At 37.9% G+C, this 26,037-nt stretch overlaps 1 protein-coding gene across 4 annotated transcripts in view; it reads right to left on the bottom strand.

The window, feature by feature from the left end:
* LOC128514134 (dnaJ homolog subfamily C member 13-like) overlaps positions 1 to 26,037 on the bottom strand; it is a 223,522-nt gene that overhangs the window by 16,802 nt on the left and 180,683 nt on the right. For all 4 annotated transcript variants that reach the window (XM_053487837.1, XM_053487839.1, XM_053487836.1 and 1 more), the window contains exons 42-52: positions 18,160 to 18,273; positions 17,766 to 17,882; positions 17,036 to 17,213; positions 14,600 to 14,691; positions 9,731 to 9,830; positions 9,483 to 9,557; positions 8,940 to 9,052; positions 2,842 to 3,011; positions 929 to 971; positions 675 to 848; positions 198 to 377 (exon numbers count right to left, since the gene is read on the bottom strand). In XM_053487837.1, the coding sequence (XP_053343812.1) occupies positions 198 to 377; positions 675 to 848; positions 929 to 971; positions 2,842 to 3,011; positions 8,940 to 9,052; positions 9,483 to 9,557; positions 9,731 to 9,830; positions 14,600 to 14,691; positions 17,036 to 17,213; positions 17,766 to 17,882; positions 18,160 to 18,273 (1,356 nt within the window). The remainder of the gene's footprint in view (positions 1 to 197; positions 378 to 674; positions 849 to 928; positions 972 to 2,841; positions 3,012 to 8,939; positions 9,053 to 9,482; positions 9,558 to 9,730; positions 9,831 to 14,599; positions 14,692 to 17,035; positions 17,214 to 17,765; positions 17,883 to 18,159; positions 18,274 to 26,037) is intronic.

Genomic DNA, 26,037 nt, shown 5'->3' with positions numbered 1-26,037 from the left:
CAACCGCCTATTACACAAGGGTGTTGCTAGCTGATATTGCTACCAGCAATATCAATCAGGTGCTATAAAGTGCTGCTAGATGATACTGCTGGTAGCTATGCTATTTTAGATCTTTGTTGTGGTATTGCAGACTAAATGACAGGTCTTTCAGTCAAAACATATGGGAAATAAGACTTGGATTCTGTTTGTAAGTATACCTCATTCTCTGAGAGGACATGGATGAGGCGGATGGAGCTTTTAGGAACAGCGCTGTTCTTGTGGTTGAGGGCTGCTAAAATTCGAGGCAGGTGACCAAGAGGAGGAACCTGATCAGCCAACTGAGTCTGAGTACTGAACAAACAAACAGCTGCTGTGGTAACCGTCTCCAACACCTCACCCTGAGATATAGGATGTAAAGGGTGGAAAAAAGAGGGGGAAAGAAATATTAAGAGAAGGGGGCACAAAAAGGATAGAAAATGAGAAAACAATAGAAAAGAGAATGAGAAAAAAGGATAAGGACAAAACAGGAGAAGAATAAGTAAAAACATGGCAATGAAAAATTGGTGAAAAGGATGGTTTAAGAGAAAAAGAAAAATGGAACAATATTGTTATTTTAAAGTAAAACAAATCATATTAGAGCATCATATTTTGCCATCATTTTAGATATCATGAATATGTGTAGAGCCCAGGCTTACATTAGGGTGGTTCTTCTCGAGCAGCTCAGTGAGGGTCTCGAGCAGGGAGACCAGGAAATCTCGAGGCTTGCGCAGCACCCAGCCTGGCTGAGCAATGAACATCCGTAAGAACACTCCACCCACCTCCAGCTCACCGTGCCCTGCTGCATACGGTATTGTGAAGTCCTCAGGAAGCTAGACAAACAAACACAATCAGCTATAGTAACAAATTTACACCTCCTCCCATGAATTAAACTACCCTCTTGCACAATCACCTTCCAGTTGAAATCAGGGTTATCCTTCTGCTGCTTGAAGTGTCTGCAGAAAAAAAACAGAAATAAAAAGCTGATAAAATTTGTGACAAAAATTTGGATAAATATGCGAAAAATTAAGGTTTAAAAAAAAAACGAATAATAAACTATCAAGCTAAATATGAACAAATTTGTGTGTAAATTCTTTGCAGAAGGATTTATATAAGAAATTAGGTGTTCATGAAAATACAGGTATGGAGCATCCAGATACGTTTGATATGTTTCACAAAATTGTAAGTGTGTCCACTCTGAAAAGCAACACCACGCACAAATGGTCTCAGAATGCTTTACTGTTTAGTGACAAACAATGCCTTTTCCAGAAAAATGCAGCACCTTGCCATAAGGCAAAAGTGATAACTAAGTGGCTAGGCGAACAGAACATTAAAATTTTGGTCCAAGGCCAGTAAACTCCCCTGACCTTAATACCATTGAGAACTTAGGGTCATTCCTCAAGCACAAAGCAAAACCAACAAATTCTGACAGCCTCCAAGTATTGATTATGCAAGAATAGGCTGCCATCAGTCAAGATGTGGCCCAGATGTTGATTGACAGCATGCCAGGGCGAATTATTCTTGAAAAAGAAAGGTCAACACTGCACATGTTGACTCTTTGCATAAACTTAACTTATTTGTCAATAAAAGCCTTTGATACTTGTCAAAGCCAAATGCTTGTAATTATACCTCAGTACACCATAGTATCATCTGACAAAAAGATCTAAAAACACTGAAGCAGCAGACTTTGTGAAAAATTAATATTTGTCATTCTAAAAACGTTTGAGCCACAGCTGTATAGTTAACATTTAAAATTTTATACGCAGTTTCTGCTTTTAAAATAAAAAGTGCATTTATGTATTTATTTAGATCATATACACCAATTTAATGAAGATTTATTAAAACTCATTGTTTTACATCAATGATTTGATAGCAATCCAAAATAAATCCATAAATTAAAACAATGATCAGCCATTTACCTAGATCAAATGAAATCATTACCAACTAAATTAACTCAAAACCAGCCATGAGCTTAAATATTGTACATCCATGCGCACAAACTTCTACAATTTAGTTTCATTTGTCATGTATGCCATCCGTAGTTGTTTTTCCGCGGTAAGTTTCATGCGGTACTTTTCACCAAATAAACATGTACTGTTTGCGTGTACTGTTTACTATAACACTGTGACCATGTGTGTGTGAAACATATTTTATTTTGTGTTTGTATGAGAGTGGAGATCCCACTATATAAATAACCAGTTTTGTAGTTGTAGTTGGTAAATTCTAGGCAATTTATCAATGTCCATAAATGTAAATGAAATTATTGACCGAACTTTTGTCTGGCAGAAGTTTTTTTCTTGAATATTTTTCAAGTGGTGTCACGAAATACATTGGAACCTCGGATTGCGAGTAACACAGGTTGCGAGAGAAAAGATTTCAATAAATTTTGACTTAAAAAACGAGCATTGTCTTTTTTTTGGAGCTCTGAGTAGCATGTATCATGCATGCGCTTCTAGTTTTGACGCTGAGCCTCACGTGATCACAACTGAGCCAACGTTTTTTCTCTCTCTTGCGCAGCGGAATTGTAGGTAATCGTCACCCCTGCTGGGTCTTAGTGCTCGTCTCTTACTGGTATAATCAACATCCGTGCACGCGTGTACTGTTTACTGTAACACCGTGACCACGTGTGTGTGTGTGTGTGTGTAACATAGTTTATTTTGTGTTTGTAAGAGAGTGGAGGTCCCTCTGTATAAATAACCAGTTTTCTATTTGTAGTTGGTAAATTCTAGGCAATTTATCTTGTATTTACCCACCATCTGCATGACTATGCCAGTACATGCACTAGTGTATGTACTAAATATAAATTTAAGTAAAGGAGCCACTCACTCAAGCATCATTTCCCGGACAGTCGTGGAGACAGTCTCTCGTGATGCATCATTCCAAATTAGTTCTGGGTTTTCATGAGTGCCCTCAAAGATATGCACTGCAGCTTCAGCATTGTCCCGCATGGCATCCATAAACACACCTGGCAGAAAACGCATTAGGATCAGGCGCACCTGTGTGCCACAGAAGAAAGGAGGAAAAAAATAAGCTAAATACATTTTGCAACCGACATCCTCAAATCAAATCATGTCTCTGATTTAGCACTGTTTACCAATTTCTATGAAGTCTAATTATTTGGAAAAGCTTGTAATTTTATAGTGCCACAGGGTGCACTTTGGAAACAGCACTATTATGGATTCACATTGCATAAATCCTGAATTCTGTGGTCATGGCAAAGATACTGTATGACTGTTTTAAAGGTTCAAATTATTGGCCTACGTAAAGAAAATAAAACAACTAAGGTGATTGCTGAAACTACAAAAACTGGGTTAAGAACTATAAAGTGGATTTTTAAAACCTGGAAAGATAGTGGCGAACATTTTCATCTTCAAGAAAAAAAAAAGGGGTTGGAAAAACATTATGAATGACCGTGATAGATCACTTAGTGAAATTAAATAATAAAAAACGACAGTACAAGTGTAACTCATGGCTCTGTTAAGTAGTGATAGTAAGAGCATTGTCACACTGAGAAATCTAAAAAAAACGCAAGGGATTGGAACTTTACCATTAGGGAGTTCACTTTTCTCTTTGCTAGAGGAACCCTGAATATATTGAATGGATTCTGAATATATTGAATGAAACTCTATATATATATATATATATATATATATATATTAAATGAAACTCTCTCTCTCTCTCTCACTCTCTCTCTCTCTCTCTCTCTATATATATATATATATATATATATATATATATATATATATATATATATATGATATATATTTATAGAATGAAAGTCTGAATATATTGAATGAAATTCTGAATATATTGATTAAAACATGATGTCATTGAAACACAGAGCCATCTTTAGAAAGAATGAGTGAGTCAGTTAGAAACTTGGTTGCTGCGATTCTGAGAAATGAGATTGTCAACAGGTTAGTGAGGGCGTGTACGGCCCAAAATCCATTTCCTCCTCTTTTCCCCTTCCGAATACTTACACTGGAGTTGTATAAAGTGATGTTTGGTAGCGAAAGTGAAGACGGTAGCACTATGGAAGTATAATAGTGGCAAAATTCTTTAAAAGCAAAATAGCAGCTTAAATTACATGAACTGAAAAAAACATGTTGCAATAAAAATGTTTGAATTTTTCTGCATTGCAATTTAATCTGAATTGAAAAAAATCCGTAGAGCTATTACAATGTTTGAAATTTTTGCTACTGCAATGTATTGTGGTTGTATATTTCAAGTGAAAATGTAATTCAAGCATTTAAAATTCAATGCAAAAATATTCAAGTTACTAAATTGTAGCAAAAATATTTTCAAGTGTTAAAAATACAATCTTCATTATTTTTCAATCTTACAAATTCAGGTAGACAAAATTCAGGTTGCAAAAATTCAGGTAATAAATTCAGGTGGCTGAAATGGTCAGAGACTTCATCATTTTTTCACTACCTGACACACTGGACCCTCTACAGTTCGCTTACCGTCCAAATCGTTCCACAGACGATGCCATCTCTCTCATCACCACCAAGCTGGAGCACCTGGGACTCAGCTTATCCATGTGTCAGTGGATCTCCAACTTCCTAACTGGCAGACCACAGGCAGTAAGGATGGGCGGACATGTCTCAGCCTCCATCACTCTCAGCACTGGAGCCCCCCAGGGGTGTGTTCTGAGCCCCCTGCTGTACTCTTTGTACACATATGACTGTGTGGCCACTAACAGCTCCACCACCATCATTAAGTTTGCTGACGACACTGTCGTGGTGGGCCTGATCTCTAATAACAACGAGACGGCCTACCTGAAGGAGATTAGGAATCTGGAGAACTGGTGCCGGAGGAACAACCTCCTTCTAAACGTCAGTAAGACTAAGGAGTTGATAGTGGACTTCAGCACCAAGCAGGAGAGGAACTACCAGACCCCCGTCATCAACAAGAGCCCAGTGGAGAGAGTGGATAGCTTCAAATACCTCGGTGTTAACATCACGCAGGACCTGTCATGGTCCTGTCACATCAACACTGTGGTGAAAAAGGCCCGACAGCGTCTCTACCACCTCAGACGCTTGAGAGACTTCCGACTGCCCTCCAAGGTGCTCAGGAACTTTTACTTCTGTAAAAGTTCGGGAACAGCACCATGCAGGACAGACGAGCTCTACAGAGGGTTGTGCGATTAGCTGAGCGCACCATCCGCATCAAGCTCCCTGACCTGCACTCAATCTACAGCAAGCGGTGCTGGACCAAGGCCAGGAAGATTGTGAAGGACCTCAGCCATCCCAATAATGGACTGTTCTCTCTGTTGAGGTCAGGAAAACGATTCACACCACCACACAGTAATGACCCACATATGGTTTTTACACACACACTGGACATTTGTTTACACTAGGGGCCACTGCACAACTACACTTCGTGGTCATCAAATCACTTAATCACAAGTCACTTTAAATAAATCACTTTAAGCATATTTGCATTGCATAAATCACTTTAAATATGTGGATTGCAAAACCATGGACATTACCATTTTTTTATTACTATTTATTCCGCTGCTCTTATTGTTCTACATTTCTTTATACATTCTCCATATATTTTCTATATTGTGTATTTTTGTTGTACAGTTATTTTATTTGTAACTTTTATTTGTATATTTTGGTTTATTCTTTCCTAGTTAAATTTACCCTTTATTTTAATTTTCATATTTATTTCCTATTCCTATTCTTTTATTTTTAGGTCACAAGCAGTTGTCTAAGCATTTCACTGCATATCGTACTGTGTATGACTGTGTATGTGACAAATAAAATTTGAATTTGAAATTCAGGAAATAAAATTCAAGTCGCTAAAATTCAGGTCTTTACATCCGGGATATCACAAGAAGAGCAGTGGAGTGCCGATTGCTGCTGTTCGCGTTGCAGTGTACTTTAAAGTGTGCTTCCTGCTCCCTGTGCAGTCTACTTCTCAGAAACTACTTACCGGTCGGAATGCAGCACTCTTAACTAACAAGGTTGCCAGTTGCACAATAAACGGTTAAAATAATTCCTCTGCCGTAAACGCTATATTAAAAGCAAATTCCAGATATCCCGCAGCATTGGAGACAATAACGGTAAGACAGGTTATAGACTGCACACTGTATATCTTACATACAGTCAGTATACACAGGGTAATGTGAGAACTGACCAGAGTTACAAGTGCAATGATGAACAAAAACTACAAGATATATAAAAAGGATATAAACAAAAAAATATATAAATTACAATAAAAAAGAGAAATGGGGTTAATTGCAGTGCAGCCATAAATGTACAATTTTATATGTGACAAAGTCACAGTGCGACAGGTATTTATGAGGCGCCGTTGTAACAGGCAGGTGTTTTAATATTAATAGTAGCGAGTTTGTTACACCGTACAGTATACAAAAAATATTAAATCAAACTTCACTCATGCACACACATATGAAACGCTTGCATACACATATATGAAACAGTCACCCATACAGTACATATATACTACTAACTGCTCAAACAACTACATAAAACACTTATGACTTCATATTAAATATTAAACTGAAATGTTGTAATTGCATTGCATAAAATAATTTGTGACAAAAATTAAATTTATTTTTTAATCAGACTGACATTAAACCGTACTATCCACACTTTACGTTTTTCTAATTACAAAGTTTTTATGGTTACCTTTATTTATAAGCAATATAAATTTAACAAAGTGTAAACAGCATGTAGGTTGTTGCTGCTGCTGAGGAAATTAATCCTATTTTGTTGCTGGATGTGACTGTACATTACCGAGCGCAGGGGCAAGAAACCCATCGCTCTCGCGTGTGAATAAGAGCGCTGGCTTTGCTTTGAATATAGCGTTTACGGCAGAGGGATTATTTTAACACATACACCCTTTATTGTGCAACTGGCAACCCAGCCTGTTAGTTAAGAGTGCTGCGTTCCGATCGGTAAGTAGTTTCTGGGAAGCAGACTGCACAGGGAGCACGAAGCACACTTTAACACTAGAAGCACCGCGCCAGTGTGACCTACTTATAACGCGGTTCAGCAGTCATTTGACCGCCTATTGTTTTGAATGGGAAGCTGCTGCTGACACACAATGATCGCTACATGGCGCTTTCACCCAAAGCAAATAGTTTAGCTACAAGATCACTTGAAAATATTTTTGAACTGCAATTTAGTAACTTGAATATTTTTGCATTAAATTTTAAATGCTTGAATTACATTTTCACTTGAAATATACAACAAGCAAAAATAAATAAATTTAAACATAGTAAATGCTCTACAGATTTTTTTCAACTCAGATTAAATTGCAATGCAGAAAAATTTAAACATTTTAATTGCAACACGTTTTTTTTGAGTTCATGTAATTCAACCTGCTATTTTGCTTTTAAGAATTTTGGCACTAATATACTTCCATATAACACTCACTGATTCGTAGTCAAACCAAAAACAAAGGCAATTAAGGCGAAAAAGTTCAGTTGATGTGCAAACAACAGAATTAGACGTAAGGCGAACTCATTCATTGACCTTATTATTCAATATATTTAGACTGATTCTAAATATATTTAATGGATTCCGAATATATTGAATGAAAAATTCAATATATTCGGAATCCATTTAACATTTTCAGACTTTCATTCAATATATTCAGAATCCATTCAATATATTCAGACTTTTCATTCAATATATTCAGACTTTTCATTCAATATATTCAGAATCCATTCAATATATTCAAACTTTCATTCAATACAGCATATATAAAGTTTCATTCAATATATATTTAAAATCCATTCAATATGTTCGCAAGCCGTTTGCCATGGCAAGCTGTTTAGGAAAATTCAATATATATTTTTTATTTTATTTTTAAATGCAGTTTCTCTTTACATAACCCCTAAAAATAAAATAAACACAAATATATACTTGCTAAATAAATGCTGGCTTTGCAGCGCAGCTATGTGGGACGCTTTATTTCAGTAATTAATAGACTAACATTTTTGCTGTGTAGTTGTTTTGTGTGTGCATAAGAATTGTACTTCAATGAGTGTTCTAAAACCATGCTTTTTTTTCCTTTTCTCAAAAGAAGCCCTGTTTTTGTGTGAGGAATCTGAGTATAGGTGTGAACAGCTGAGAAATCAATAGGAGTCCTGGGAAAGACTTTCATGAACTTGGTCCTGTGTTCAAAACAATCTCCCAGGTTTTTTTATTCTCTCTTTTCTGCTAGATTTTGAAATTGCAATTTATGTGCACTTAAATAAGTTTAAAAATCACACATGAATCTAACATATTTACATCAGTCACATTATGAAAGCCCAGTTTGTGCTCTAAATAAATAAGGTATTATTTACATAAAAAATTTATTATCTAATATATTGGTAAAGATTTTAAATTTACACAAATTTAAAAAGATCGCTGAATCAGAAAGACCTCAGACCCTTAAGGGTATTAACCGCTAACAGCAGTGTAGCTTAAAGAAAACAGCGAGGCTAATAGAAGCAACTCTGGACTGAAAGAAACGTTGTACATTGCACAAGTTTATCAAAAAAGAAAAAAGGCACATCAGGACCTACAGGAGGTCCAATAAGTGTGTGACTTAAAATTTATAAATATGGTAATGTTAAATGTGTGGATCAAAGAGATTGAGTATCCTGAGTATTATCCAAAATGTATGGAGTTTGGTCTCAACTGTCAAAGTGAAATATTACTGTAATTCCAATAGTATCATACCAAGTGAACACAGCAGGCTCTAAATTTTGAGCTCATTAAAAAAAAGTATACAATTTAGATTTTCCGTCAATTTATTGTCAATTACACTTTATTCTGTTAATCAATCAGGCGCAGTAATAAAATGCATTTCTTACATTCTGTCTACATTTGTATTCACTTATTATTATTTTGTTTATTAATTTATTTAGCCAAAATTTACCATGCCTTTTGAACTCTTACCTTGGGGCCTACAAGCTTGTCTGAAGTCATCTTGGAAAAGAGCTCAGCCGTCTGAGTGCGCACCTGAGGGTGGGTGGAATTACAGAATAGATCCAAAAGGTAGATCAGTGCACCTGTAAAATGACAGCAGCACAGTAAGCGGTGGTTCTCTACAACTAAATACACTACTGCAGTTTTTCCCCTAGCTTTTTCCCTAACTTAGTGATGTTCAATTTCCAACCAACAACCTTGCCCAAAAATACAAAACCTATCAACCCAGAAGAAAAAAAGACCATCAGGTTCTTCCTCTGAGGTATGTGAACTTCTGCAGGGGCAGCATAACACATTTGGAGAAAAGTGCATTTTGGAGACATAAGTAATGTCCACTCTCCTAAAAAAATTTGTATATTTTGCCCTCAGTATATGTCTCTGTCATCATCGAGATCCCAGCTCTGGATGACAAGTCTAAATTTCATGTGACACCACTAGGGATCCCTACAGTTGATATTAAGCTAGATATGCAGACAACAATCTGGCGCATTAAGTAAACAGCTACAGACTTACCTTTGGTCATTGCCTCTTTGACAATCTTGGTGTTAGAAGTAAGAGCATACAAAGTCTCCAGGACAAGTTGCCTGCCTATGTGTTTATGACAGTGATATGGAAAAAAAAATTACAAAACACAATTAGAATCTCCAATTCATAAATAGTATTCCAATGTGTTAAATGCAAGACATGTTCAAAAAGATAAAAGGTGGAGCACTATTTAAATCATTCTTTGTGTAATTGTGTAATGCAAAAGACTGTTTTACTGGATGGTAAGGAGTGCAGCAACAACAGCAGGTTGGCCAGCACCATAGACTCTGCTATGTTGCTGACGCATTCCTGGTTTGAAGTCACAGTGCTCACAACCTGAAATCGAAATAGTATGTTTATTAAGAAAAAGGCTAATAATTTGAGGTAAAACTACAGGTCAGTTGAACTACACATAATTAAAACTTGGAAGCATAGTGCTGATCTTTGTGGAAGAAATGTGGTTGAAAATAAAATCACGGAAAGAGATCCTTAAACACTTAAATTTGCATGGTAAAAAGTTCAAAAGTTAGTACCCCCTTTTTTAATGAAAAGGTTTTTTTGTGTGTGTAAAAACATCGGATTATAGTGGGTCTCAGTATTAGGCAAATACAACCTTAGACAAATAACATAGTACCCCTTTACTGCTTTTAAACTGCCTTTGTGGTGACACAGCAAAGGTCAGTGACTTACTTACTTACACTCACCCATCTTCTATATCGCTTTATCCTGTATTCAGGGACATGGGGACCTAGGGCTTATCCCAGGAGGCTTAGGGCACAGGGAAGGGTACACCCTGCACAGGGCACGCACACATACACACATCCATTCACACACTATGGGCAATTTGGGAACGGCAATTAGCCTAACCTGCATATTTCGGACTGTGGGAGGAAACCGGACTACATGAAGGAAACCCACCAAGCACGGGGAGAACATGCAAACTCCATGCACACAGAGACGGGAATCGAGCTGGCCAGGAATTGAACCCGAACCCTGGAGGTGCAGGGCGACAGTGCTAAACACTACACCACTGTGCCACCAAGGTCACGTACGATTTAATAAATGATGAATAGTTAGTTTTTATGTCATAAATTGAACAAAGATAAAAAATAAAAACATTATTGTGGCACAATGCAAACGTTTGGGCACCCTACATAGTCAGAACTCCTCCTCTGGCAGATATCACAGCTTGCAATCGCTTTTTATAGCCAGCTTAAAGTCTTTCAATTCTATTACTTGGAATTTTTTTCCATTCTTCCTTGCAAAAGGCTTTTATTTCTGTAATATTCTTTGGTCGTCTTGCATGCACAGCTTTTTTAAGATCTACCCACAATTGTTCAACGATGTTTAAATCAGGGGACTGTGATGGCCATTCCAAAACTTTCGGCTTGCGTCTCTTGAGGTATTCCAGTGGATTTCGAGGTATCTTTAGGATCATTGTCCTGTTTTAGAAGCTATCCTTTTTTTAACTTCAGCTTTTTCACAGATGGTGTAATGTTTGCTGGTATTTAGTGGAATCCATTTTTCCCTCCACCCATGCAATGTGTCCTGTGCCACTGGCTAGAACACAACCCCAAAGCATGATAGATCCACCACCATCATACAAGCAGTTCTCTCAGAGAGTTTTCTTGGTCTTCTAGATCTCATCTTGACCTCCACAGTTCCCCTGAACTGCCATCTCTTAATTACATTTCTCACTGTGGAAACTGCAAGCTGACAACGCTTTGCTATCTTTATGTAGCTTTCTCCTGCATTCTGTGCATCAATAACTTTCATTTTTTGGGTCTTACACAGCTGCTTAGAGGAACCCATAGTTGTTGAGTGTCCGCAAATGTGTGCACAAGGTTTGAAGAGTCAAAGTATTTGTAAAGCTTTAAAATTGTAATTATATATATATATCCTAAAGGATTATTAGGAACACCATACTAATACGGTGTTTGACCGCCTTTCGCCTTCAGAACTGCCTTAATTCTACATGGCATTGATTCAACAAGGTGCTGAAAGCATTCTTTAGAAATGTTGGCCCATACTAATAGGATAGCATCTTGCAGTTGTTGGAGATTTGTGGGATGCACATCCAGGGCACGAAGCTCCCGTTCCACCACATACCAAAGATGCTCTATTGGGTTGAGATCTGGTGACTGTGGGGGCCATTTTACTACAGTGAACTCATTGTCATGAAACCAATTTGAAATGATTCGAGCTTTGTGACATGGTGCATTATCCTGCTGGAAGTAGCCATCAGAGAATGGGTACACGGTGGTCATAAAGGGATGTATATGGTCAGAAACAATGCTCAGGTAGCCCGTGGCATTTAAACAATGCCCAATTGGCACTAAGGGGCCTAAAGTGTGTCAAGAAAACATCCCTCACACCAATACACCACCACCACTAGCCTGCACAGTGGTAACAAGGCATGATGGATCCATGTTCTCATTCTGTTCACGTCAAATTCTGACTCTACCATTTGAATGTCTCAACAGAAATAGAGACTCATCAGACCAGGCAACATTTTTCCAGTCTTCAACTGTCCAATTTTGGTAAGCTCGTGCAAAAAGTGTAGCTTCTTTTTCCTATTTGTAGTGGAGATGAGTGGTACCCTGTGGGGTCTTCTGCTGTTGTAGCCCATCCGCCTCAAGGTTGTGCGTGTTGTGCAAATGCTTTGCTGCATACCTCGGTTGTAACGAGTGGTTATTTCAGTCAAAGTTGCTCTTCTATCAGCTTGAATCAGTCGGCCCATTCTCCTCTGACCTCTAGCATCAACAAGGCATTTTACCCCACAGGACTGCCGCATACTGGATGTTTTTCCCTTTTGACACCATTCTTTGTAAACCTTAGAAATAGTTGTGCGTGAAAATCCCAGTAACTGAGCAGATTGTGAAATACTCAGACCGGCCCTTCTGGCACCAATAACCATGCCACGTTCAAAATTGCTTAAATTACCTTTCTTTCCCATTCTGACATTCAGTTTGGAGTTCAAGAGATTGTCTTGACCAGGACCACAACCATAAATGCATTTAAGCAACTGCCATGTGATTGGTTGATTAGATATTTGCATTAATGAGAAATTGAACAGGTGTTCCTAATAATCCTTTAGGTGAGTGTGTATATATATATATATATATATACACACACACACACAGTGAAACCTCGGATTACGAGTAACGCGGTTTACGAGTGTTCCGGAAGACGAGAAGATTTTTAAATAAATTTTGACTTAAGAAACCAGCGTTGTCGTGGTTTACGAGCTCCGAATATCATGTATAACGCATGCACTTCTTGTTTTGACACCGAGCGTCGCATCATTACAACTGAGCCAACGTTTTTTCTCTCTCTGGCGCTGCGGGTATTCATCTCCTCTGCTGGGTCTTAATGCTCGTCTCCTACTGGTATAATCAATCCGTGTGTGTGTGTGTGTGTGCATATTTTGACACCGCCGGTTCGCACACACACATGCTCTCTTTCTCTCTCGCCTTTACTGTGTGTCAGTGTTTGAGTGTGTGTGTTGTGTGTGTGTGTGTTTCTTTCTCTTGCAATTTTAACTGTGTGTGTGTTATGTGTGTCTCGTTGTTAGTGTGTGTCAGTTTTTGAGTGTGTGTTATGTGTGCGCGCGTGTAATTTGACACCGTGCTGGTTCACTCTCTTTTTTTCTCGCCTTTAATGTGTGTGTGTGTGTGTGTGTGTGTGTGTGTGTGTGTGTGTGTGTGTGTGTGTGTGTGAGAGAGAGAGAGAGAGAAACAGTGCGCTTCACTCGCACAAAACCGGCACGGTGTCAAATTATGCTCGCGCACACACAACACACACTCAGCAGCGCAGGAGAGAAAAAAAACACACATAGCGCCTGTGCGCATAAATGGAAACACTTATTGGTCGGGAATTATTTTTTCCTTTTTTTAAGGTAACGTGCAGGTTAATTTGTTTTATTTTTACTTTATATTTTATATTAATTATTTTTATGTATTTATTTTATTAACGAATAATTTTAATTTCCATTATTTCTTATAGGAAAATGTGCTTTGATTTACGAGTGTTTTGGAATATATATATATATATATATATATATATATATATATATATGCTTTAAATATGAAAGGGTCAATAAGAAATTCGTCCACAATTATGCGAGAGACTGAGAAAGTCATACAGGAAACGATTACATTATTGCTACAAAGGATAGATCTATAAGGATCTGTAATGTATAATCACAGGGGTGATATATATATATATATATATATATATATATCATTATTATAAATAATGGCGCAGTGAAAAAAAAGTTGTTTATCTGAGGTTGTATTTGTCCAATAGAAAGACCAGCTCTGATCAGATGATTATGTTTTTACATAAAAACAATCATCTGTTGATCTTACACACAGAATTAAAAGAGGGAATACTAATATTTGACCATGACTGAGTCTGTATTTAAAAGTGTAAATAAAAGCATTTTTATATGTACACAATGTGATGAGATCTCAAAGGATTGGGACTAAACCACTGTGTGGCCATAAAAAAACTTGTTGGTGAGGCTAATCAGAAAAAAGGCTTCAATTTGCTTTCTTTTTGCATGGAAAAAGGTTATGTGGCCTGATGAGTTAAGATTGACCCTGGTCTAGAGTGATGAGTGCATCAGGGTAAAAGAAGCACCACATGAAATAACGCACTGTGCACCTATTTTGTACAGTGGCCACTGTACAAGCCTCTAGAAGCAGTTTCATGATATGAATGTGCTTCATTTGGTCATTAGGTGCAACAATGTTATGTGGCAATAAAATGAAGTTAGCTGACAACCTGAATGTACTGAATAACCAGGTTATCAATATCAGTGGAACTTTTCTGATGGCACAGGTGTACTTCAGGGCTCAAATTGTAAAAGGGAAGTACCTAATACACATGATCTGGCCACCACACTGTGTCCTATAATCAAAGCTAAAGATTGTATGGAATACATTTTTAGGTCACACTAATAGAAAAAGTAACCATCGTTAGGTGATCTGCACGTTATAAGGTTTAGCCATGTTTAAATGTATTGATCCACTATAACAAGGTTAAGCCCAGTGAAATGCAAACCATTCGTGTTTGTGCAGATGTGTCAGAATTAAAAATACCTCCAGGACTAGTTGCTGAACTTTGCCAGCCCCATGGACTCTGAGCAGCGAAAAAAGCAGTTTAAAATGGCCAATGCATTCTGTTTCAGATCCTGTAAAAGAGCAGAAATGAACACTAACATTTTAAAGCTATACATTTAAAGAGAAAAATTATTACTTGTTAAATATAAAACTTATGCCATCAATAACAACTAGAAATAGATTCCAGTTTTCCCACAGGATTTTGTGAAATTGTGGCAGGTGGCCCTCTGTGGCAAAATGGCCCGAAATAAAATTTTGTACTAATGAATTTTGTAATAATGAAGTCAAATGCACCAATCTGGTGAAGGTTTTGGTGCAAATTAAGATGCTAGAAGTAACAATAAAATTCCACTGGTATTCTAATAAATTTTTTTCTTAAAACCTTTGAAGTACTCGCCCTATCATCCGGAGATCGCTGGTTCGATCCCTGGGTGATGCTGTAGCATTTTGGAGCCGATGGCCTAGAGAGAGTAAAATTGGCCGACCTCTCTAAGCGAGGTGGGATGGGAGGCACTTAGTGCTCTCACATTTATTACAGCGCCATGGCCAGTCAGGGGCGTCTGCGCTTATGCAAACGGAAGGAGCAGATAGCACTGTCCGAGTGTGTTATGCTGCCCCAACGGTGTGTGAGTGAGCAGTTTGAAAAGATGCAGTCAGTAACGTCACATGGTTCTGAGGAAACACGTGATAGTCTGCGGCCCTCCTGACTGAGTGGTCTAAATAGCCTTAATGTGTTGCCCCTAGTAATGGGAAGGAATTGGACAAAAAAAAAAAAATCTATTTTCCTAATCTAATTATCTAGTTGATTATTGACCTGCCAAGTATTTACCCTAGCTACCTTGTTTTTTTTTTTCATCTGGTAATTGATTTTGTTTTCTTGAAATATATAAAAATGCTCATAATCTGAAAATCAATGCTGTAAGCAATCTTAAAACAGGAGTGTTACTTCAACTTGATTAACATAAAAAGTCTGTCACATGAGAAGCAAACTTGCTCTACAGATACATGTTGATTACATCAACATGGTCTGGCAAAACCCTCACTCAAAACCAGTTACAAAGGCACTTTTAGCAAGAAAACATACCTGAGCTAATTGCTTTTATGTTGTCCCAAACTGCCCCTGTGATGTTTTATTTATGGCAAAAGCTACAAAGTTAACTAGTGATGAGGGAAACGAGTCACCCTCACTGGATAGAATGACTCAGTCATTATAATAGAAAATAGCTGTCCTGTAAAGCTGTCCTGATGGTAGATAATCCTAATTTCAGAATCCGTATTAATGGGAATCCGTATTAAAGGCTCAGAGACAACACTTCCATTCCATGTAAGATCCACTTCCTTAGGCACAGTTACGGTTTTGGCCACAAGATGGCAGTATTGGGATAGGGGACAGAGATTTAGTGAAGTGGATTGGTATGCCTTACTTGGTATACAGTATTTGTGTTAAAAGCGTACAAGACTTGTCTTAAAAACAAATCCAATTTACGAATGTGCTCCTGGAACTGAACTTGTTTGTAAGTACCCCCACTTGTACTTAAAAGTCCCCTTTTGTACTTAAAAGACCCCACTATTACTAAAAAGAATTTAAAACTACGTTTACTTTTTAATTATACTTACTGTCTGTCACCAGTTCCCCAAGTTGTTGTTAATTAGTTTCACCAGTCATGGAAGAATGTGTTGGTGGTACAAAATAAATGATTGAATAAACAAACAAATCATAATTTGTTGATAATAAATGGTGTTTTCGGAACTGTTTGTATAAAAGCAATATCATACTAGAGGAAATGCTGTGCACCGCACGTCCATGAGCACATCACAGCCATTCTGATATTTAAGAAAATCAGCACTCTCTCATTTGATACTGATTTTATACATTATATGTTGTTCAACTCTATAGGCCAGTCAACATAAGCAAGGTGACTGATTGCAAACATCATGTAGTAGTGTTAACTAAGGTTCCGACCATTAGATTAGGATACTTCTGAAGTAATGTTATCTATTTGCATATACACAGGTCATAACAAAATTATGGTCAGACAAGTGAATAACTGCAGAGGATACTGTAACATATTCCAATAATGTTTTGGTAGCTCAGATGCAGCTTAGAGATTCCACTGTGTATGACGAAATGAGTGGGGGTGGGGTTAGCTGACTGACAAAGTGAGAGGTGCTTTGCCCAAGCAGTGGTGCAAAACACAATGTTATGTTGTTTTAAACAGTGTTAAAATATTTTTCGATTCATTGTGAAACCGTGAAAGGACAAAGGCTAGGGCTAGGGTTATAGCCTTTGTGCTTTCACAGTTTCACAATGAATTGAAATAAATGATACTGTGCTGGGTTGCCACAGTCTGGGTAATTAATGGATTTATTTATTCAGGATTTATTTATCCTCTGTAGTTCTTCTATAAGCATTACCTGGGTTGTTTCTGATAACATTGCACAGTGCCTCCAAGGCCATCTCTGCTCGGTGTAATCTGTGAGCATGCTGCTGTGACTCCACTTTATTTGTCTGTGTCATAGCCAGCAGTGTGTGGAGGTACTGTGCTTGAGAACCCACATAGTCCAGAAGACTTCCTGCAAAAACCTTTGGATGCTGAATTATGGGTGAATGGATAGAGAGAGAGAGAGAGAGAGAGAGAGAGAAAGCACAATTCCTAAAAAATGATTGCACAATATATTTATAGTATGGTACAGTATGTTGTGTTTAAAGTTGTAAGGTTCTTCCATGTCCTAAGAAGATTGCAGCCAATGTTTTGCTTAATCTTGACTATATTCATTTATATAAAAAGGAGCAGTACTTTATAAATTGAATTAGAATGTTTAAATGTAAATGTCACCAAACATAATTTATAATAAATAACAGGTGACAGTTTATTCTTAGAAATATCAACAAAACATACATATATTCTATATGTTTTAAGATTCTATATTTGTACAAATTAACACTTTTCGTAGGTAAAGAATTTTTAAAGGTGAGAAGATTATTGTTTAGTAAATAATTTATCACTGCTGTTTTCCCACATTTGTCCCCCCTGATTTCATAATTTCCAAATGGAAATTCCAACCTATTTTTAGGCAGAATGATATATAAAATTCTTTAAACCAAAATGAGTGTCTAGTTAAATAATGTGTTAATGTTTCTCACCTCCAAAGGAAAGGTGGGCTGCTCATTATAGACACGTACAAAGATCTCTCCAACAATGAGCTCTTTACTGTGCTCACTAAAGAAAAACTCTGCTCCAAAGCTTTTGTCACAATCACCCTATGAAGAGACACATTTCCAGTCAAATTATGTTCAATGCTTAAAAAATAATAATACAAGCAACTAAAAAATGTGTTGAATTTAGGAAGTTCAGCATCATCTTTCCCATTTTTGCTCCAACACTCCTGCCCCAACTTAATCACAAATTATTACAGTAAGTCAATTATGAAATAAACTATGTTCAACTATGCTATAAAATGATGTGATATTCAGAGTAGAGCAGGTAATTACTAAGTAAAATGTTCATAATGACCCAAATAAAAATCTTTGTGTTTACCTTCTTAATGTTTCCTTCTTGCTGTGCCTCAAGAAACTCAAGGAGCTCAGCTCTGGTTCCATTGTTCCATATAAGATATGGGGTCTCCGAGTTGCTATTAACCAACTTGAGCACCTACAATCAGCAATGACCCACAAATCAGCACATGTTCAATCTACTATTAACATAATACTGATGAATTTAATATATAAAATTTAGCTATAGGTTGATGCACAATATGTTTTATGAATGTTTAACAATCCATTAAATACTAATATGCCAAATTATGTTTTGACCCAACCCCATCAGATCCATCAATCTACAAAAAAGATGAAAACCAATGCTGAAGGACAAGTTCAAGGTAAATATTTTATCTTTCTATAATACACCCATAATAAGTCTAATAAATATAGACGCCGCTTAAGACAGACCCTCCAAGCCGTTTCCCATGCAGGTCCCTGCAAGATGGCAGCTGAATGGCATGAACCCGCCACCTCTTCAATTCATGATGTGTTTGTGTGTGTCAGCGCGCACGTGTAAGAGAGAAAGAGATCTTCTCTACGACACTAAATATCCTACAACATTAAGAGATGTGCAGTATACCGTATAATTAATATAGTTGATAAGTGTTTAACGTGGTGTGTACTACATGACATAAGCGCGATATATGGATAAAAATGTACTGCCATTCTCAAGACACGAACCAGGAATTATCACCTTAACCATTTCACCCCATGGGAAGCTGTGAGGTTAATTGGCTAAAAGTCTAATTTTATGTTAGTAAACCCTTACCAATTACCACAAAGAATACAACATTTACAACACAAAAGACAGCTAGTGTGAATGTGCGTCTCTCTGTCCACAGGTGTGACTTTGCATAGTGTTAAAGTGAGTTATATATTTTAGCACAGTATGTTATGTTCTAACACTCTTAACTCATGCTCTTACATACTTAGTTATTTATTGATGTAAAACATGCTGGTGCACCATTAGTAAGGCAAAAAAGTATTTAGTCAGCCACCAATTGTTCAAAATCTTCCACTTAAAAAGATGAGAGAGGCCTGTAATTTTCATCATAGGTTTACCTCAACTATGAGAAACAAAATAAAAAAATAAAAATAAAAAAAAATTCCATTGTATGATTTTTAATGAATTAATTGGTAAACTCCTCTGTAAAATAAGTATTTGGTCACCTAAACAAGCAAGATTTCTGGCTCTCACAGACTGATAACTTCTTTAAGAGGTTCCTCTGTCCTCCACTCGTTACCTGTATTAATGGCATCTGTTTGAACTCGTTATCATTATAAAAGACACCTGTCCACAACCTCAAACAGTCACACTCCAATCTCGACTACGGCCAAGACCGAAGAGCTGCCAAAGGACACCAGGAAACAAAACTGTAGATCTGCACCATGCTTTGGGGCTGTTTTTCTGCAAAGGGACCAGGACGACTGCTCTGTGTAAAGGAAAGAATGAATCGGGCCATGTATTGTGAGATTTTAAGTGACAACCTCCTTCTATCAGCAAGGGCATTGAAGATGAAATGTGGCTAGGTCTTTCAGCATGACAATGATCCCAAACACACCGCCTGGGCAATAAAAGACTGGCTTCGTAAGAAGCATTTCAAGGTCCTGGAGTCCCACAGAAAATCTTTAGGGCAAGTTGAAAGTCTGCAACAGTGTATAAAAAACCTTGTGAAGACTTACAGAAAACGTTTGACCTCTGTCATTGCCAACAAAGGGTATATGAAAAAGTAATGAGATGAAATTTTATTATTGATCAAATACTTATTTTCCACCATAATTTGCAAATAAATTCTTTAAAAATCCTACAATGTGATTTTCTGGATTTTTTTTTCTTATTTTGTCTCTCATAGTTGAGGTATACATATAATAAAAATTACAGACCTCTCTCATCTTTTTAAGAGGGAGAACTTGCACAATTGGTGGCTGACTAAATACTTTTTCGCCCAACAGTACCTATTACATAAAGAATATATATATATATATATATATATATATATATATATATATATTATTTTTTTTTTTTGTCTGACATTTATAATTTTGTATAATTATTTTGAAAGTATATGAAACCATCCTTGATGTAATGATGTAATAAAATATGTAAATAGGAAAACTTCCAGTGGCACAGTGTCTTATATGCATTAAAAGTCTAACCATTAAAGCATAGTTGGTGACTGATACTCAGACACTGACACGGACATCTCCAAGATGACAAGCTTGACTTAATTATAAAAATATGTTGATACTGCAAAAACTGCAATTAACTGCTTCCCCTGGCAGGACTGTACAGTATTGCAACCAGCTTATTAGAACAATGCAAGAGGGTGTTAATGGAGCGGCGCTTCGTTCACTGTGTCATTGCGGGGGGACCACAGATCGGGCAGGGATCCGTCACGAGTTGGGGAGGATCCTGCCATTGGCCCAGACTGCTGTTTAAAAAGGCTACTACTGTATATCCACCCGTAAGAGAAATTTCAACTTTGCAGATACAGCTTGTTGAAACAGTTTATATTTTACACATTCACAGCCATTTGTCCTCAATACGTGCAAAAAGGCGTCGTCGGGGAAGTACAATTTAAAGTTTTTATACATATTTTCTCTAATCCTGAGCCTTTTTCCAGATTAGCCTTGCTAACAAGTCATTTTCTTTTGGCCACACAACTGAGTTCTCGGCACACTGTGCATGTGGAAATGCTCTTACATTTACTATTAAACTAAAGACATTTCCATTGTAAATTTTTGTGATACACTTTGACCAAGTGTTTAAGTAATTTCCAATCACAGTCATTCATAATTTTTTTACTTTTGTGAAGTCGACAGCTTAGCATTACGGTTCCAAGTTTTAAGAATGATGAACAGTCCTTAAACCTTGGATTGCGAGAAACACGATTTGCGAGTGTTCTGCAAGACGGGCAAAAATTTTTAATGATCAAAACTGGGCCATTTTTCTCTGTCTTGCGCTGCGGAATTGTGGATAATCGGCGTCCTGCTCGGTCTCCTAGTACTGATTATTATAACACGTGTGCGCGCGCTTGTAAAGCAAAAAAAGTCTCATTAAAGAGGTGAAAGATCCATTTTCTTTCTCCTTCTCTGTATCAGCCTGCACACACCTCCTCTCGCCGTCACGCACACACCCTTCCTCCCCTCGCTTTCACACACACACACACACACACACACTCTCTCTCTTTAATGGAAACACTGCTCTGTCGCGATTCTTTTCAAAGGTAAAGTGCAGGTTCATTTGTTTTATTTTTACTTTAAAGCAGTGATTCTGTTAGCATGCGCTCAGCCGGGTGTCATTAACAATGTTTCTTGTTAATTTTTCCTATAAAAAGTCTTTCCATTAATGTGTGTGTGTGTGTGTTTGTGTGTGTGTGAAACCTAAATAAGAGAGGAAGAACCGTTCTAAATCCTCCTCTCCTCTTACTTTAGCTTCACACACACACAGCGCCTGCAAGCATAAATGGAAACACTTATTTGCCAGGATTTATTTAACTTTTTTTTTAAAGGTAAACTGCAGGTTAATTTGTTTTTGGGCTGTGGAACGAATAATTTAAGTTTCTTTTATTTCTTATTGGAAAATTCACTGGTTTACGAGCCCGTTTCCAGGATGATTTATGCTTGTAATCCAAGGTTCCAATGTACCAGCAATTTCAGCAAATAAATTAGCTGTTTTCTTTGCTTGACACAGGACAATAATTTAACCCTTTTAAAAGAAAACAACATTTTCCATGACCACAATATACCTCCGGTTGTTTAAGAAATGAAAGCTACTCACTACATCAGTAAGCGTTAAAATAAAACTATTTTTGGCCTTAAACATATTGATCATTATTAATCATAGATTGTCCAATCTACTGCTGATGGGTATTTACATATTTAAATTTAAATAGTGTCATTTTGGCTAGGTACTGTGGAATTCATCACATTATATGGGAGCAGCATAACATAAAACAAATGGTTACAAGTATAACCTTTGTTCCCTGAGAGAGAGAAACGAGGTACAACACATCATATGGTATATCACGCCGTGTCCTGGCTTAGGACACCTACAGCCAAGCTATGAAGGCAGGCAAACCTGTGGTGACGGGCATAGCCCCGCCTATGATAAGCCGTCGTCAGCACAGTTGACTCTCAGTTCGACAGCTGCTCCTAGCCGAGCTTAGCTGTGAGGCGGGGCAGCAATGTGTGTACCTTGTTCCTCTCCTTTAGGAATTTCCACATCTGAGAACTGTATGCAACAAAAATAAAAATCTGAACCAGAGCTATTGATATTTATTGTATAATAATGAGTCAAAAAACAAACATTGGTTAAATGTTGTTTGAACAGACAATCAAGAACGAACTGTTGTATATCTCTGTACAGCCTTCAAAATGTTTGAAATATTACTGTTATTGTGTTACAAGTGTAGTTTTTGGAGATGTAAGCTTCATAAGCTCTGCACATAACACTGGCCCAATGGAGCCTCAAAGAATTTCTAAACGTTTTCTAAAAGTGGGCAATTGTTATTTACTTACAATATTTTAAAATTTATTTTAAATGAGGTTTGGGCTTGGACTTTTGATTTGGTATCTGTAACAGGTTCGACCCTATTTGCATGGGCGGCACCATGAAGGACAGACACAAGGCAAAGTCTTATGGGAAAAAAGATAATTTATTTAGGTAAAATAGGGAAAAAAAGGGTTAAAGGAGGGAGGACGGAAAGAAAGGGGAAGGGATGAAGTGCACATGCAGGTCCGGGGGCTGTGCCATACTGGCATGCGGGCAGACGACTGGCAAAAAGTGGCAGTGGGCGGAGTGGCAGAAAGGAGCACACGGAGGCAGCGCTCCTGCAAGGAGTGTCTTGTTTAAAGTCTCTGCAGAGCGTCACATTGCCCCACTCACATGCCACTCTGTTTTGCTCCACCACATCACGTACTTCCCGGACCCCGGACTAAACTCTGTGCCTTGCTTTTATAATGCGGAGCAAGCTTGAGATCCTATTAACGTTAATTATCACCAGCCGGCCCGAATAGGCGGCTCCGTCCCTTTGCATACCTGCAGAAGAGGGTGCCCCCTATCTAAATAAATCACATGGTAGCTGGTGTTGCACAAAATTTTAAACATGTTTAAAACAAAAAATTAAACATGTTTTATTACAAGATCACCATAATCTTTAAATTTAGAACTACATTTAAAAAAGCTCCTTCTTTGTCTTTCAACTGTTCCCTTTCAGATGTCGCCACAGCGAATCATCTGCCTCCATCTAACTCTATCCTCTGCAACCCCTTCTCTCACACCAACCAACTTCATGTCCTCTTTCACTGCATCCATAAATCTCCTCTTTGGTCTTCCTCTAGTCCTCCTGCCTGGCAGTTCCAACCTTAGCATCCTTATACCAAAATATTCACCATCTCTCCTCTGAACATGTCCAAACCACCTCAATCTGGCCTCGCTGACTTTATCTCCAAAACATCTGACATGGGTTGTCCCTCTGATGAACTGATTCTCTTGAAAAAGCTATGAACAAATGTATGAACTCATACATTTGAAAAAGCTAATCAACTAAAATAAAAATTTAATTCTGATTTATTATATGAGTATTTTATATATTATTTATATTTTATATTATTTATATTATATATATATATATATATATATATATATATATATATATTATTTATTTTATTTACAAATATTTATTTATATAGCAGGGGGATGAAAGAGCCACATGCAAGACCTCTACTAGTTTCTTATGATCCACCATGCATATTATGAAAACAACAGCAGGGGGGCAGAACATTTTCCTTAGAAAGTTATGGAATAGCCCTCCAATAAATGTTCAGGACTTAAACTCAGAACTTTGCTTATTAAATTATTCAGCCAAGCTTATTTTTAAATAGATTTCCCTTAGGTAAAGAAGCAGATCTGGGAGACTCATAAACGTGGAGTATTATGGTAAACTGATATATTTGGATGCTGTCTTTCCCACTCTCATTGATCACTCAGGTTTGTTGACGAAGTGATTAGTTGCTTTACATCTCAGGAAGCTGTCTTTCCTTCTGGCTCCCCCTTTTAGTTATGCGGTCATAGCCGTCCATCATAGTCATGCCGGAGTCCCTGCTTGTACTCTGCACTACCATACAGGAGCTGGTGCAAGTGCCAGCCCATTCAGTAGCTCGGTGTGTCTTTTCTTTCTACATTTCTTTTGGTTTCTACTGTTAGGTTTAACTTTTTCCCTCCATTCTAGTTTTTAATAGTCTATCTTATGGATATGGAACCCATCTCTGCATAATCCAGTTGTAATCATTTATTCAAAAGAAGAACTCACAAAAGAGTCACCCGCTATTACTTTCCCTGTTCTGGAGGAATTAAGGTGCAGGTATTGGAGCTGCAGAGCTGGCATGAAGCTAAAAGCTAAGCCAAAGGCTAAGCAGTGGAGATACAAGCCCTCTGTTCCATCAGCCATAATTCGCTAACTAATAAGATGGACAAGCTAGCGGTCCTGGTCAGCGAGCAGAGGATATACCAGGAGTGCAGCATGATTTTATTGAGACGTGGCTAACCAGCAACATACCAGACGCTAGCGTGGACATCCCTGGATTTACTGCAGTGAGGGCAGACAAAGACGCCAAGAAGAGCGGCAAGCACAAGGGTGGAAGACTCCCTGTGTATATTTACATCAGATGGTGCAACCCGGAACATAGTATTTTAAAGGAAGTTATCAGCTGTTGGGACATTGAGAGGTTAGCGGTTAAAGTCTCTGTCCTTACTTTGTTCCAAGGAAATTCTCGCAGGGCATTATAGTTTGTGTTTACATCCCACCACGTGCGGACACGGACACAGCAGGTGACGTCATACACACATAACGAGACTGCAAACTCAACACCCTGATGCCTTTGTCGTGTTGTCTGGAGACTTCAATCACGTAACTCTGGATACTACACTCCCTACTTTCCATCCGTTTGTGGATTGTGCTACCAGGAAAAATAGGACAATAGACCTTTTGTATGCTAATGTGAGTATAGCTTACAGTGTCACTCCCCTCCCCCGACTGGGTAAATCAGATCATAGTCTTGTTTTCCTAAAGCCCCACTACAAGCCCGGTGTCATGAGTCAGCCTACTACAACACATACATTCAGAAAACGGTCTCCTGAAGAGATGCTAAAGGACTGTTTTAAATGTACTGACTAGAGTGTGCTGCAGGAGCCCCATAATGGTGACAATGAGGACATTACACACTACACAACAGACTACTGAACTTAAGATCAGTCTGAAGGAGGCCCAGGTGACATACAAAGGGAAAGTGGAGACAAAGTTGCAGGAAAACAACATGAGGGAGGTCTGGGATTGTACAGTATGAAAACCATCACAGGCTGTAAAAAGAAGGACAGCAATATAACAGTTGGGGATGTGGTGAGGGCTAAAGAGTTCAACCAGTTCGTCAACAGGTTTGACTGCCTCACTACTTTACCAACGACTGTCACCAGTCCTATTATCACCTCCCCTGTCCATCAACTACTGTCTCAGTCCGTACCCACACTACAACTACACTATACTAAACATCTTTAACCTGGGAAAGTACCTGAACTCTGGAAAACATCATCACAGTTCCGAAAAAAAAATGTCCTAAAAGATCTTAATGATTACAGGCCTGTGGCGCTGACGGCAGGTGAATTTACATCTGGTGATCTGGATCACAGAATACCTCACCAGACGTCCACAGTATGTCAGAATGAGGCATGGGAGCATCAAAGGGGACTGTCCTCGCCCCTTTCCTGTTCACTCTGTACACCACGGACTACATGCCACATGAAGTTCTCAGACAACACTGCCATTGTGGATTGTACTAGAGATGGACAGGAGGGCGAGTACAAAAGCCCGGTCAAGGA

This window comes from Clarias gariepinus, chromosome 26, assembly GCF_024256425.1.
Source record: "Clarias gariepinus isolate MV-2021 ecotype Netherlands chromosome 26, CGAR_prim_01v2, whole genome shotgun sequence".
Lineage (NCBI taxonomy): Eukaryota > Metazoa > Chordata > Actinopteri > Siluriformes > Clariidae > Clarias > Clarias gariepinus.
The sequence above is the reverse complement of the archived record's forward strand: the minus strand, read 5'-3'. Positions and strand labels throughout refer to the sequence as shown.